This window comes from Nesoenas mayeri (genome assembly GCF_963082525.1).
Source record: "Nesoenas mayeri genome assembly, chromosome: 18".
Lineage (NCBI taxonomy): Eukaryota > Metazoa > Chordata > Aves > Columbiformes > Columbidae > Nesoenas > Nesoenas mayeri.
In genome coordinates this window covers 9,071,782-9,084,073 of record NC_137566.1, presented here as the reverse complement: position 1 = coordinate 9,084,073, position 12,292 = coordinate 9,071,782, and the positions used below count along the sequence as shown (strand labels likewise).

Sequence of the window (12,292 nt, the reverse complement as noted above, 5' to 3'; positions counted from 1 at the left end):
GAGTGTACACACTGACGCACACCGCACCGAGCATCCCCGTACAGACAGACAAAAACCACACGCGCGCGCGCATCGAGATGCAAATGATTTCCGTGAAGCTATCACTTGTAAAGCTTGACAGAAAATAATGAGAAACACTAAATCTTTTATAAGGTCAACACTCAAGCAGCTGTCAAACAAGAAAAGAATTTAGCGAAAGATCTGCAAAAAACTTCCATCGCCTCATTAAATCCAACAGGGCCGGGGCCCGGCGTGGTGAGGAGGCACCGGGGCGCCTCCGTTTTGTGTCAGTAATTTGCGGCGGAGGAAGAGGGAAGACGAAACAGCCGGAGCCGAAGGGGCCTTGGGGGAGGCTGGGGAATCGTTAGTGCGCCAGGAGCGGCCTCGGCTCCTAATTGGAAGCATTGGGCATTATCAACGAAGGATTTGCCTCGGCTCCCTGACAGCTCTCTAGGCCTGGAATGATAGCCCACTTGTCAGTGTAAAAGACCATTAAAAACAAACCATTTTGATTTAATTGGAGGCGGTGCGCTGGGGGCCCAGGTGAGGCGCTTCATCAGCCGATGTTGGCTGCTGATGCCTTTTCCCCTTGTATTGATGGTGCTTTTTTTTGTGTGTTTTCCTCCTCTCCCTTTCAAAAACTGTCTAGGAAAGAGAAAGAGGTGCTGAAAGATCCTTCACAGCTGCATTGAGAGCGGCTTTCAATAGGGTTGTCAACAAATGCCATGACAAGTTAGAGAGAGGCAGGTATTTTTAAAACAGACGTTATTCTGTCCAAGATGAGCTGCGCTCGGAGGTGTGCGTTGGATTATTAGGGTTACAAATACTGTGGCTTTTCCTGGCAGTAGTGCACTTAACTGGTTTAATGAATGGGGTTGATTTTTCTCTTCCCACCTTTCTAATTCCAAGAATGTGTGGAATTGCAGGACAAGGGAGTCTGGGCTAAATGGTCTTTATTTGCTTCAGACCCAGAAAGGCTTCAAAAAGTGCTCGGCAATTTTTTGCTACAGCGTTTAATGCCCCATGGAGATCTGGGATTTTCTTTAGCTTCCTGAAGATAAGGGCTGCAGATGTTTGCTGGACTTCACTGGTCATTTGGCCTGGCAATAGTGTGACTAAGTGAGAATTAACCCACTGGAGCTGTAACCCAGCAAGTGTCCCTTTGGCAGATGTCCTGGGGTCAGACCAGAACTGGCAGGTTTTGTACCGACCTTAAGCATTTCTGAGGTTTGAATCCTGATCCTTTTCATGCCAGCCAAGAGTTTTACATCAAACTAAGTTGTCAGCTGGTAAACAGCATCTCTGCAGAAGGCAGAATAGGTCTGTGAATGGAACCTCAAGTCCATTTAGAAAGCACTTCTGTGGAGTTGTGTACAAAACAGTAGGTAACACTGAAAGCAATGGAAGGTGTTCACCTGTAACTCAACACAGCATGTGTGGTTTTACTCTACTGCAAGCTGTGGGGCTGCAAGAACCCCAAACTTGTTCCTCCATATGTGAATATCTTCATAACAGAAATGAACTTTGGTTGCCAACATGGCTTGGATGCAGGTGGAACCTGCCCTGGAGAATGTCCAGACTGGAGGGTTGCACAGGGAGGGGTGGTGTTTTATGGTGTGATTTAGGAGATGTTGGAGAGCAATGAAAATGACAGAGGAATGCCAGGTTACCATGTCTCCGAAGGAGACATGAGGAAGGGGCTGAGCATGGCAGAGGGCAACATTAGGGTGTGATGGAGTGGTTGAGTGCCCAGGACATGTGCAAAGGGACACTGGGAAAGGCTGGACCATGGGAGTGCTTTGCTGTGATTTAAGCTGTTTAGGCAAAATGAGAAAACCTGCAGAATCTGCAATAAAATGTAGTGACTGGGACCTGGAGCTTGTGTTTGGTTATAAAATGGCTGTGGTGTGTGAGGTGCCATCTCTGCTGTGGTCCCGGTGGAGATAAGCAGGGGATGTGCTCAGGGTAGCTGGGTCTCTGCTGCCCGCCTGGAACCCTGCAGAGTGTTTTCTTTTTGCATTGTGCCTGTTATAGCACTGAAGGCCACTGACTGTCACCACAGGGCTGGGACCCATCAGATCATGGTGGACATTGAACAGCCATCAGGTGAGCTAAAATCCCAGCTGAAGGGAGGTTTGATCTGGTGCCATGGTGACAGAAAGCTCTCGAACTCATTGTTTTATTCTTTAAGCGTGATTTAGGCTCCAGGAGACAAGTTCTATTACACTCCAACTTCATTAAGTTTTGCTGCCCTCAAATCTGGGAGGATAAACACGGTATCTGAAAAGCCAGCCCACCACATGCTGCACATATCAAGCCCAGGTTATTTAGGCAGAATCTATGGCTTTTCAGACAAGACAACAGTTGCAAGATTACATGAGCTGTGCTTGTCAGTTCAGCTCTTCAGACAAAAATAGAGGTAAAGCATTAAAAAAAAATGTGGAACATTTTTGTGTGTACGTGTTAAAACTCAGCCGTTAATTCTGATGAAGGATCAGGCTGTGAGCAGATATCGGATCCCTGGTGAGAATCAAATTCTGGAGCCCAGAATTTTGCTGCAAAGTTTATACAGTGGGGATTCCTCTAATTACTTTCAGTGGAAGTTTACCTGACAGAGCTTTCCCAGGTAACGCGAGGCACACGCGGGAGAGCCGCTCAGCCGTTGACAGAGCCTTTGATTTTGTGCCAGGTTGCAAATTAAGTCTTTTGCCAAGGTACCCGAACACTCGCTCGTCAATTGCTTATCGCTTATTCATATCGCGCATCGAGCGCAGCTCTTTTCATCTGCTCGGGAAAGGCAGTGCATGTTGACAAAAGTGGTGTCCAAAGTTGCTGCATTTTCTTTCCTCTCCCTGTTTGGTCAAGTAAACAAGACTCTTCTCCTAGGAAAGCCACCTTGAATGTCTGTGTGAGTTGGAATTCTCTAACAAGCAAAGGAAAAACCCCGGTGTGTGTCAGTGACACATGGTATATGAGGCTATTTTGACACATGGGTGAATTCTGTCCTACATCGAAGTGTGAGGTGTTACCACCAGAATCCTCCTAGGCTGACTTGACAGAGCCCTGGAAATCTATTGTGGAGTGGTCAGTGTTGGCTTACTGGTTTGTATTGTGACTATCAAATATGTCACAATATGGAGATGACAGGCAGCAACTGAGTGACGAGAAGGATGACGAGTGGCTTGAGGACATGTCACACCCTTGCACCAGCCACAGGTCACATGGAAAAATAGTCCAAATAGGGCTGTGGTCAGGGCAATGGGCTCTCAGAATCTGAAGTTGTTCCCAGGTCATGAGCAATTTATGTAGTAGCCAGAGCATGGAAGAGCCTAAGAAAGTGATTTCATGAGGACAGAAACACTGCAAGAACAAGCTCCCTTACCTCTTTGGAGCACTGCTCTCTATTGTCGCCTTTGTGAAAGAGGCATCGAGAGTGACTCCTGGAGTCCCTGAGTTTGGCTGAAGGGTTAGGCCAGCATGTCCTTGAAGGCCATTCCACCACCAATGGTGTAGAACCCAATTTTACAGAGATGGTTGAAGTTTGGAGGGTACCAAGTGTCTTTGGAAACCGTAAACTTTCTCTGGGTTGTTACTGATTTGAACTGGGTAAACGTTTATGGATATTCAAGATAACTCAACCATGTGTTGAAACTCAACTAAGCCATTAATTTCCTGATCCAAGTTCCAATACGGGCCATGCCTGTTAGGTCTGCAAGCCTTCCAGGTTAACGTAGTGAGAAAGGAACACAAAAAATCTGCAGAGGCTGTGCAGAACAAGCTGTTCCTACTCCCTTGGATGCTGCTCCTGGGAAGGAAGGGGAGAGGAAGGAGAAGAAAGGCAGAGAGACGAAAAGACCCATAGGTTTGAGATCTGTGGCTGGGGGAGGAACCCAAACACAATCAGGGAGGGGAAAAAGGGAAAGCATGAAGAAAAACACAGGCTGAAAAATGAATAGTGATGGCAAGGTCTAGGGTGAGAGGAGCTCTAAAGAGGAGCCTTGCCCCAGTATCTCGTGTGACTTACACAATCTGTTTAACAGCGATCGGTCATGTTCTTTCCCTGACACTAGCTGCAGCAGCAGCTCTGTGCTGACAGGCAGCGGGGATAAATGATTACTGACATATGCTAATCGGACAGTCTTAGACAGGACATAAGAGGAATATATCAAGGTGGAGCAAAATACATTTCTTGGTTGAAACTCTCCAACTTGTACAAGTAAATTAGCTTCAGGAAGTCACAAGGCTTCTTAGTTGTTTTAAACTGTGGTTAGAAACCAACAGCATGGCAAAAAAAAACCCCAACCCATCAGAACAAGGGCTGGGTGGAGGGCTAAGGGGCTCTTTGCAGTGGTATCTATCAATGCCAGATATTATTTTGGCCATGTAAACTCCCTGTGGGGTTTCAATGCTTTCAGACTTTCTGGTGTCTCCTTTCCATTCTCCTCGCCCACCTCTGTTCCCTTCCTTTCTAAAATGCCCCCTAGCTCTTCACTTGAAGTGTCCCTGTAATTTACACCACAAACAAAGCCAATGGAATTCAAACAAGTACCCCAGAGCACAGTAGCATGAGCAGAGGAATTCATGGAGATGTTCCAATCCCATTGCTGGAACAAGAAATCTTCACCTTGGCTCTTATTTGGATCAATTAAAGGAAATGTCATGTACATCTGTAACCTGGCCAGACCCTTTGCTCAGTCTCAGAGTGAATATTGTCAATCAGGTAGTTTAGAGAGGTATCAAGAGTACAGACTTTCTGGAAATCTCTAGTTATTGGGTGAAAATGCTGCTTGAAACATCTGGTGTGGCTTGAATTAGTTATGGTGAGAGCTGGTAAAATGGCAGGTTACCAAAATGCAGGTTTGATAGTACTGCTCGTGTGGGATGGTTGTGGGAACACCAGCAGAGAACAGAGGCCACCCTGATACTAACAGGGAGATACAAAAAAGGGTTCTCATCTGATGAAGCTTGTGAAAGTGCACACAAGTTAGAATATTTTAATAAGTCATTAGGCCCTTATCTGGGCAACTGCTGCCTATCTTCCAGTGCTTATGGCTGCAAAAATCATCCCATCTGGAAGTCCAAAGGGGATTGAAGTTTCAATACATCCAACATGGGAGTATTTTAGGGTCTGGGTCTCAGAGGCAAGAGCATCACGTCTACCTTTGTTGTGTGCTACGGGTGTTATCAGGGCATGTGGACAAGGTTAGAGGGTGTCCTTGAGTTCAAGTGCTCCATACCTTCTCCAAGCGGGGCAGGTGCCAGAAGGACTCCTCCTTGGTGGGTTGTGGGTTTTTTCGCAGAAGTGTTGTGCGAGTTTCACGCGGTTTGATTCTCTGTAACTGAAGGCAAACAAGAATGGTCTGAAACAGCTGCACAGCTACATCCATCAGGTTGGTGTCATGCGATGTTGTGATACTGGGACGAACAAGAATCAAAGTCATTTTGGGCTGATGGTCACAAGTGCCCGATCTGGGTAGTTTTTCATATCCATGTGGCTAATACTGATGAAAACACGCTGGTGAGGAAAACATGAGCAGCTGCCAGCTCTCAGGACAAGTTTTATAGAGCATCCCAGGGACATGAGCACTGCCTGCAGGAAGCCCTGTGCTCCAAACTGCTCATCACCAGCTGGGAAAGTCACTTCCACCACCCCTGCCATGGGGGGGGGGTTCCTGGCTGTCCTGTGTGTGTTACTTTCCTGATTAATTGCAGCTTGTGGTGCTTGATAGTCCCAGCATAAGCCTATGCAGGTACCTGGGGAATGTTTTGGCCACTGTGTGAAACCCTGGGGAATCTGTCTGTTCTGTGGTCCAGAATGTAGGTTTGTGCTGCCTAACTAGGTAACTGGTGGCTGGAGGTTTCAGGAGCTTGATGTAGGGAACTTAGTGATTAAAACTACCAGTTCTTAATAGATAAGGTAGGGATGTACTTTCCAACATCCTAGGCTTGTGTATTCATACAGTAGCTGCTAATTAAGAACACTGTATTCTTGTACTTCAACTATAAAGCATAGTTTGTGATGGCAGTAAGCCCATTGAAATTGGTCATTACCATATTAGCATGACTCTTCTTTGAGCCATTAACTAATAAAACAGTCATTGGCTCCTTTTAAATGTTATTACAATATTGGTATAACAGCACAGTGTTGCACTCTAACAGCTGCCAATGCTTGTTGGCTGCTCTGTTGTTTTGTCCATTGTCACAGGCAACCTGAGCGGAGCTGATGCTGTTCAAAGGACAATCTGCAGGGCTCCTGCCATGAGGATGACATAAATACCAGATAATTTGAAGTGTAATTCTTTGTTACAGAAAGGGCTTTTAGTATTGTGGTGATGCAAAGACAACCAGAGCCTCTGTTTTAGCTGAAAACAGGAATTTAACCATGTCCAGAGGGATATTGGTGCAGACAGATGCTTAGTGATGGTCAGAAAAGTATTTCTGTGGGACAAGGTATTTAAGCGTTTGAAAGGTCTTGGCCAAAGCACCTGCAGAAGTTTGATTAGCTCCTGTATATATCTCCAGATAGAAAAATACTTAAGAATGACCCGACCAATCAACCCTTCCTTTTTGTCTCCAGAGCACTCTCAGATGCACACATTGCAATATGCACAGCTAGTGCTCACTCCCACAGCATCACCCCTCAGGATGTGCTCTGGCTGGAGCTGGGCTCATCTTGGCTGAGAAGCAGCTGGGCTTTGTGTGACCAGCTTTCTAGTGGTCAAGGAGGATGGTTCCCCAACTGGGAGAAGCCTCTCTGTTGTGGGGTGGGACAGTGGGAGTTTCTGCCTGGTAGCGGTGCTGTGCTGGAGTATTATCACCTTTTTTGTTTCCACTCGCTGGGCTACTGTCAGTGCTCTCTGCTGCTCCATCCACAGCTCCTTGTATCTGTGTTGGAGGATGTCAAAAATGGGAGTGGGAGGCCTGGAAAACATTGAAAAGAAAGCAATATAATCTCCAGGGTTAATGCCTCTATTCACCTCCCCGTGCTCTGCCCTTTGGAAGATGTGACTGGTGAGAACATGCATAAACCCTTGCACTGGGAAAGGCTTTGAACTGCCACCCTGGAGCTCAGTCCCGTCCAGGCTGCCACAGCCATGGCAGCTGCCTGGGAAGAGCTGCTGGGTGCAAAGTGTGTTTTGCTAAAATAAAACTGCTTTCACTATCAACATATCACTACTGTGGTACATCAAAAAGCTGCAAGCAGATGCAATGATGGTTTGAGTGAGAGGACTAAGTGCTGTCCTAAGCAGTCTGAATAGGATTAAACCGGACTCAATGCAGATGGTGAGGTGTCTGCAGCAAAGAGGGGAGCTGAACTGCTGAGCCTGGGTCTAGTGCCTCAGCTGCACAGACCTGAAGTATTTGCCCCTTGAAACAGGGTACGAGGGAGCATTCTGGCCAGGGGGGACAGCAGCAGAGATGAGCTGCAGATAACCATGATTCTATTAAAAAAAAGAGACAAAAATAAAAGGCAGCTGCTTGTTGGCCAGTGTCCTGTTCAGCTGCTGTGAGCTGGTGTTAGTCTGACCAGCTTGTGGCAGACCTACAGCCTGAAATTACTCCTTGCAAGTGAGATACTTTAACTTCATCGGCCACCGTGGGAGCAAAACTGGCAGTGGCAGCAGCAGGGTTCTCACCTTGAGGACAGCATATCACTTATTGCTGTGGTTGTGCTGCTATTCTTTACCCCCAGAAGCAGACACTTGAAGGTGATGGAGAACATCAAGCTTAAGTTCTATTAGTCCTTGTACCTCTTGCTGGGGAGGGATTTTTCCCATCTTAGCAGCAACTGGTGACAGTGTGGAGCCATCAGCCATGGCTCTGCTCCCACCTGTAGCCTGTACTGCCTTCAGCTGCAGCTCCCACACCAAAAAGACAGAGCTCTCCCTGCCTGTCTGAGCCAACTGCAAGACCTTGGGGACTGCTGGGCTGCTTCTGGGCCACCATCTCCACCAGAAGGTGGTTTTCTGCAGAGAGTGCCCATGTGCCATGAAGCGAGCTGGTGCTTTGTGGCTTTGGGCAGGAGCAGGTCCAAAATCAGTAGCAGCCAGCTTTTAGCAGCCTGGAGAATCTTTGACAATCACGGAGGGTGCCAGCAGTGCGTATGCAAATAGTAACTCTTCTGTTTCTTGTTCCTTCACCCCTGTGGTGACTTTTATTACTTAATTATTGCACACCGCATGCTTCAAAACAGCCTAATCTATGGTCGTGTTTTCTAATGATGCTAGATGTGCGATCCAGCAATATACATCCCAAGGGGGCATTCATATCAGAGGAGACATCCTTCTGCAGACCTCCTGTTTCATAGATCACATGCTGCAGGGCTTTTCAAGGCTTGGCTTACAAATCAGCTGTGCTGCTTCAGACTGTTGTCTGGAGACACCCTGTGCCAAAGGGTACACTAACATTTACCCTTTGTCCTCTTTTATCTGCCCTCCTTCCTTTCCAGTTTGGCATTTCATACTGATCAGAGCAGGGCAAAATATTTACAAAGGATGAAAAATATGTGGCAAACCTGTGGCTGAGTGTGTATTGTCTGGGTGGGTCTCCAGTCTCATTGCATGGTGTAAATTTTGGTAGTCCTGGCACAAGCACATGGTGCTTGTTTTCTTGGCCTGTCCATTTGCTCTCCAAGGCAGGAGCTTTCCTGGTGCGCAGGAATAGCAGGGAGGGATGCAGGAATACACTGAGCCTATTGTGCGTGGTGTTTGATTATTGATTTTTGTGGTAGCTGAATGTGTTTTCACATCTCTATGGAGGTGACTTTTACCATCTCCAGTGGACCAGCCAGTTGGTGACTGATTAGCCCACAGCTGGCTTATAAGTAAATGCTTGAAAGGACACATTTGGGTTGATGCTCTTCAGAGATCCTTCCCTGCTGTGTGATTAATCGCATTTAAGTCCTGATCCAGCAAAGTATAGAATCATGCCTGCAATGATACGTGCATGAACCGCTTCTTTGAAATTGGTGGGAATGACTCATGTGCAGAGTTACACACGTAAGCTCTGGTGGGGCTGCAGGATGTAAGGCTTTGTCTGGCTTTTCCTGCCTCCTTTGAGAAGAAATACTAAGAAACTGGGCAAGAGTGGGAGGTATCAGGTAACACATTTCTTTGACTAAGGTGACCAGAGAAATTTCAGCTAGGCAGCTTTTTCTCTGTAGGTCAAATGCTGATCGCATTGGAGTGGATGCGGCATTTTGGCCCCGGTACTTGCGCTGCTTAGCAGTGCAACCGCATTTCTGATTTGCAGCTGGTCTTTGGGAAAACATCCTCTTGCCTTAGTGTTACTTAAGGACAAGGTTGAACAGCTTGTGTGTTCCGTTTGTTTTTGTCACCCCTCTGAACTGGGAGGATTTTGCTGTAATTGAGGATGCAGTGGGGGCAGCATCCCCTGAAAATGCTTATTGTGGATTAAAATCCATCTCGTTTGGAGTAACTCAGATCTCCTTGTTTTGGCACAAGCACCCTGCCACAAAAAGGAAAGGGAAAGAAGTTCTGATAGTATATAACAAATTATTTATAATTGTGGAAAAAAATAATCAGATGCTTCCTTTTATAGTCAAATAGTTGGAGCCAGTTCTAATGTTGACATTTCCTAAATATTTTAAAATTTATCTGTGCACATTTTCAAAACTATTATCCCTGAAGCAGTTCCTGTCTCTTTAATAGAATCTCTCTCTAATTTACTTTCAGGAGTCAGGGTACAGACCTATTTTCAACTGAAATGACAAGCGCCTGCTAACTTGGTTATACAATGTGGTATGCTAGTCTGCCAGAAATCTCTTGGAAAAGAAGCTGCAGCCTCCTAATAGGCTATTTTACTGTGAAAACAATGTTTAAAAAGTATAATAAAGTATTAACAATATTAAAATAAAACAGTGTAGGCCTTAAATGAGCTACAAACTAGTTAAATCTATTCTATTCAATATGAGCCTTCAGTGCTTTGCAGCTGATACCTCAGAGCTGGGATTTATCTAAAATGAAGGCACCAGGGACATGCAAGAGAAATGGTAATTATAATTTGCAAACATTAGGCTGACACTTTTTTTGTGTATGTGTGTATAAATCCTGACAGCTGTGATTTGTGCCCTGCCAAATAGTGCTCTAGCGCGCTGGGAAGGGCTCACTTTGTGGCAGGCCATCCTCAGAGCAGCAGCTCATTAAAACTTTGGAGAAGGAGAAGTTGCCGAAAACAGGAAGGCATCAGAACCATCTGAGGGACTTTTGGTACACGCTTGTTGAAAGGTGTTTGAGAAGAGAGCCTTGGGTCTGACAAACTGGAATTTTAGTACGCCTTTCCGTTCACAGTGGGGCAAAATAATTGGTCATCAGTGACTACTAATTTGGTTTAGTAGCCAGAGGCGGTTTTTTTCTTCCCAGAAAATCAATGACAGTGCTGAGGTCTGTTCAACGTGCTTCAGCTCAAGATGGGTCCTCATTTAGCTCTTGATGCTTCTTCCACTGGAGACAGCTATTTTGTTAAAATGAAATTAAAATCTATCTATAATACTCAGCTCGGGGAGCGGCACCCGTCAATGGCACGCTGCTCTCAAGGTTTCAAGGTTGTCAGTCTCCCCTCAAACTTATTTTCAAAGGTTTATCTATCAACTGGAAAAAAGATACTTGGCAAAAGTGGATCCAAAGGACTTTGCTCAGGAAGGGGGTTTATAGCGGCTTAAAAGGTGCAGTCAATTTGATTGCGAAGTTGTGTTGTAAAAGGATAAAAACTTGACTTGTGATCGCCCTTTCCTTAAATTATTTGAAAGCAAAGGGGTTTGTAAATATTTTAGCATAAACTTGAGCCCTTGGATTTTCTGGGTGACCCCCCGGGCAGTGTGGACGGCTCCTGCAGAGCTCAGGATGGGCTCCAGCAGCGGCGCAGCTCTTTGGGCTGCACCAAAAACACTGCTCTGATTTCAATGGCAGCTTAGTGGCAACAGGATCTGGCCCTGCACAGGTGCATATACAACAGATAAATCATATAACTGCATTTTTTTTTCTGTTGTGATATTAAACCTCTGTTAAAACACCACTGGCTATTCTGAAACTTTAACCCTTTCTTGAAAGGTTAATGAGGTTTCAGTGAGGTTTGGTCCTTGTTGGTGTTCTTCCATTTAAGATGATGTGCCTTTGCTGCACAGCCAAGATCTCTCTCTGGGGTTGACAGCTGCAGAGGTCACCACCTTGTATTCCTTTCTTGTGTACTTCATGATGGGAAGGATTTGCCCTGGAGTAGCGGTGTCCATACAGAGATCTTCCCCTGGCTCGCAGCCGGGTGAGCCAAACCAGCTCATGTTGGTTTCTTATTGGGAACTGATTTGGTCTCTAGCATCTCTGGAGCACGGGGCTCCTCGGTGCAGCTGGTGCAGATTATCTTCAGCAAATAAAGCACAAGCTGGGGTCTGTGATGCTGTTCAGGGTCTGTGATGCTGCCTCAGGGCTTTGGGGTACCACTGATGCAGGCAAGCAGTGAGACATTAATGCTCAGCTCCCTCTGCCCTGCAAGGGGGCTGATAGCACAGGAAAGCTCTGATTACAGCTCCCTTGGACTGCTATATTGTCTCCCTTCCTCCCTCGTTACTGATGGGTTGGAGCTAGCAATCTATCCACCACTAATTTGTCTCTGTGTAGCCCAGCAGGAATCTGGGGCGTGATTACAGCTTTGGCCCTCGTGCGAGAGCCGGCACAGCCCCAGCATCGCCCCGCAAACTGCCTGGCTCTGCCTTGCCTTAATTTTTCCCCTTTGGCCAGTGGACCTGTCTGTTCTAACGAGGGCAGCGAGGAGAGCCGAGGTAATTGAAGCACTTAGCCACACTCCCCAGCATCGCCTCCTGCAGCTAATTAGGAAAGAGGGCCGCTGGGCTCTTGGTTATTTCTTTCTAATTGTTTGTGGGTTTTGCATAAGGGTGAATGGCAGAAGAGGGATGTGCAGTTGGTGGTGAATTCTTGACTTTGAAATTTGTATAAAAGGTCACTTACAATTTGTCAATGCTTTCACAAGAGTGAATTCAATTAGCGGCTCCGGTGGTTCCCCCACATGTGTGGGTGTGTTTGTAAGGAGAGGGAGAGATGGCAAAACAGTGTGTGAATGTAAAGGCTCTTCATTTTCCTAAGGAGCTTGTGGACTATGCAGTAAAGTTATCGGCCCCTTACAGCTTTATGGTCCTCTAAACAGGTTCTGGCAATAAACCCATGGAGAGGCCTGAAAGATCATTTTTAAATGATTTCCACTTGTCCTCACTTTCCATTAACCACTGAAGAAAATAACAAGAGAAAAATTGGTAGAAAAC

General features: G+C 46.2%; 1 protein-coding gene across 1 annotated transcript in view; it reads right to left on the bottom strand.

Annotated features, from left to right (window-relative positions):
* Positions 1–12,292, bottom strand: part of CFAP77 (cilia and flagella associated protein 77) — a gene marked incomplete at both ends in the record, with an annotated part of 56,706 nt that overhangs the window by 2,806 nt on the left and 41,608 nt on the right. Inside the window, 2 exons of the mRNA XM_080355983.1 lie at positions 5,238–5,333; positions 6,819–6,921. Of these exons, the coding sequence (XP_080212109.1) occupies positions 5,238–5,333; positions 6,819–6,921 (199 nt within the window). The remainder of the gene's footprint in view (positions 1–5,237; positions 5,334–6,818; positions 6,922–12,292) is intronic.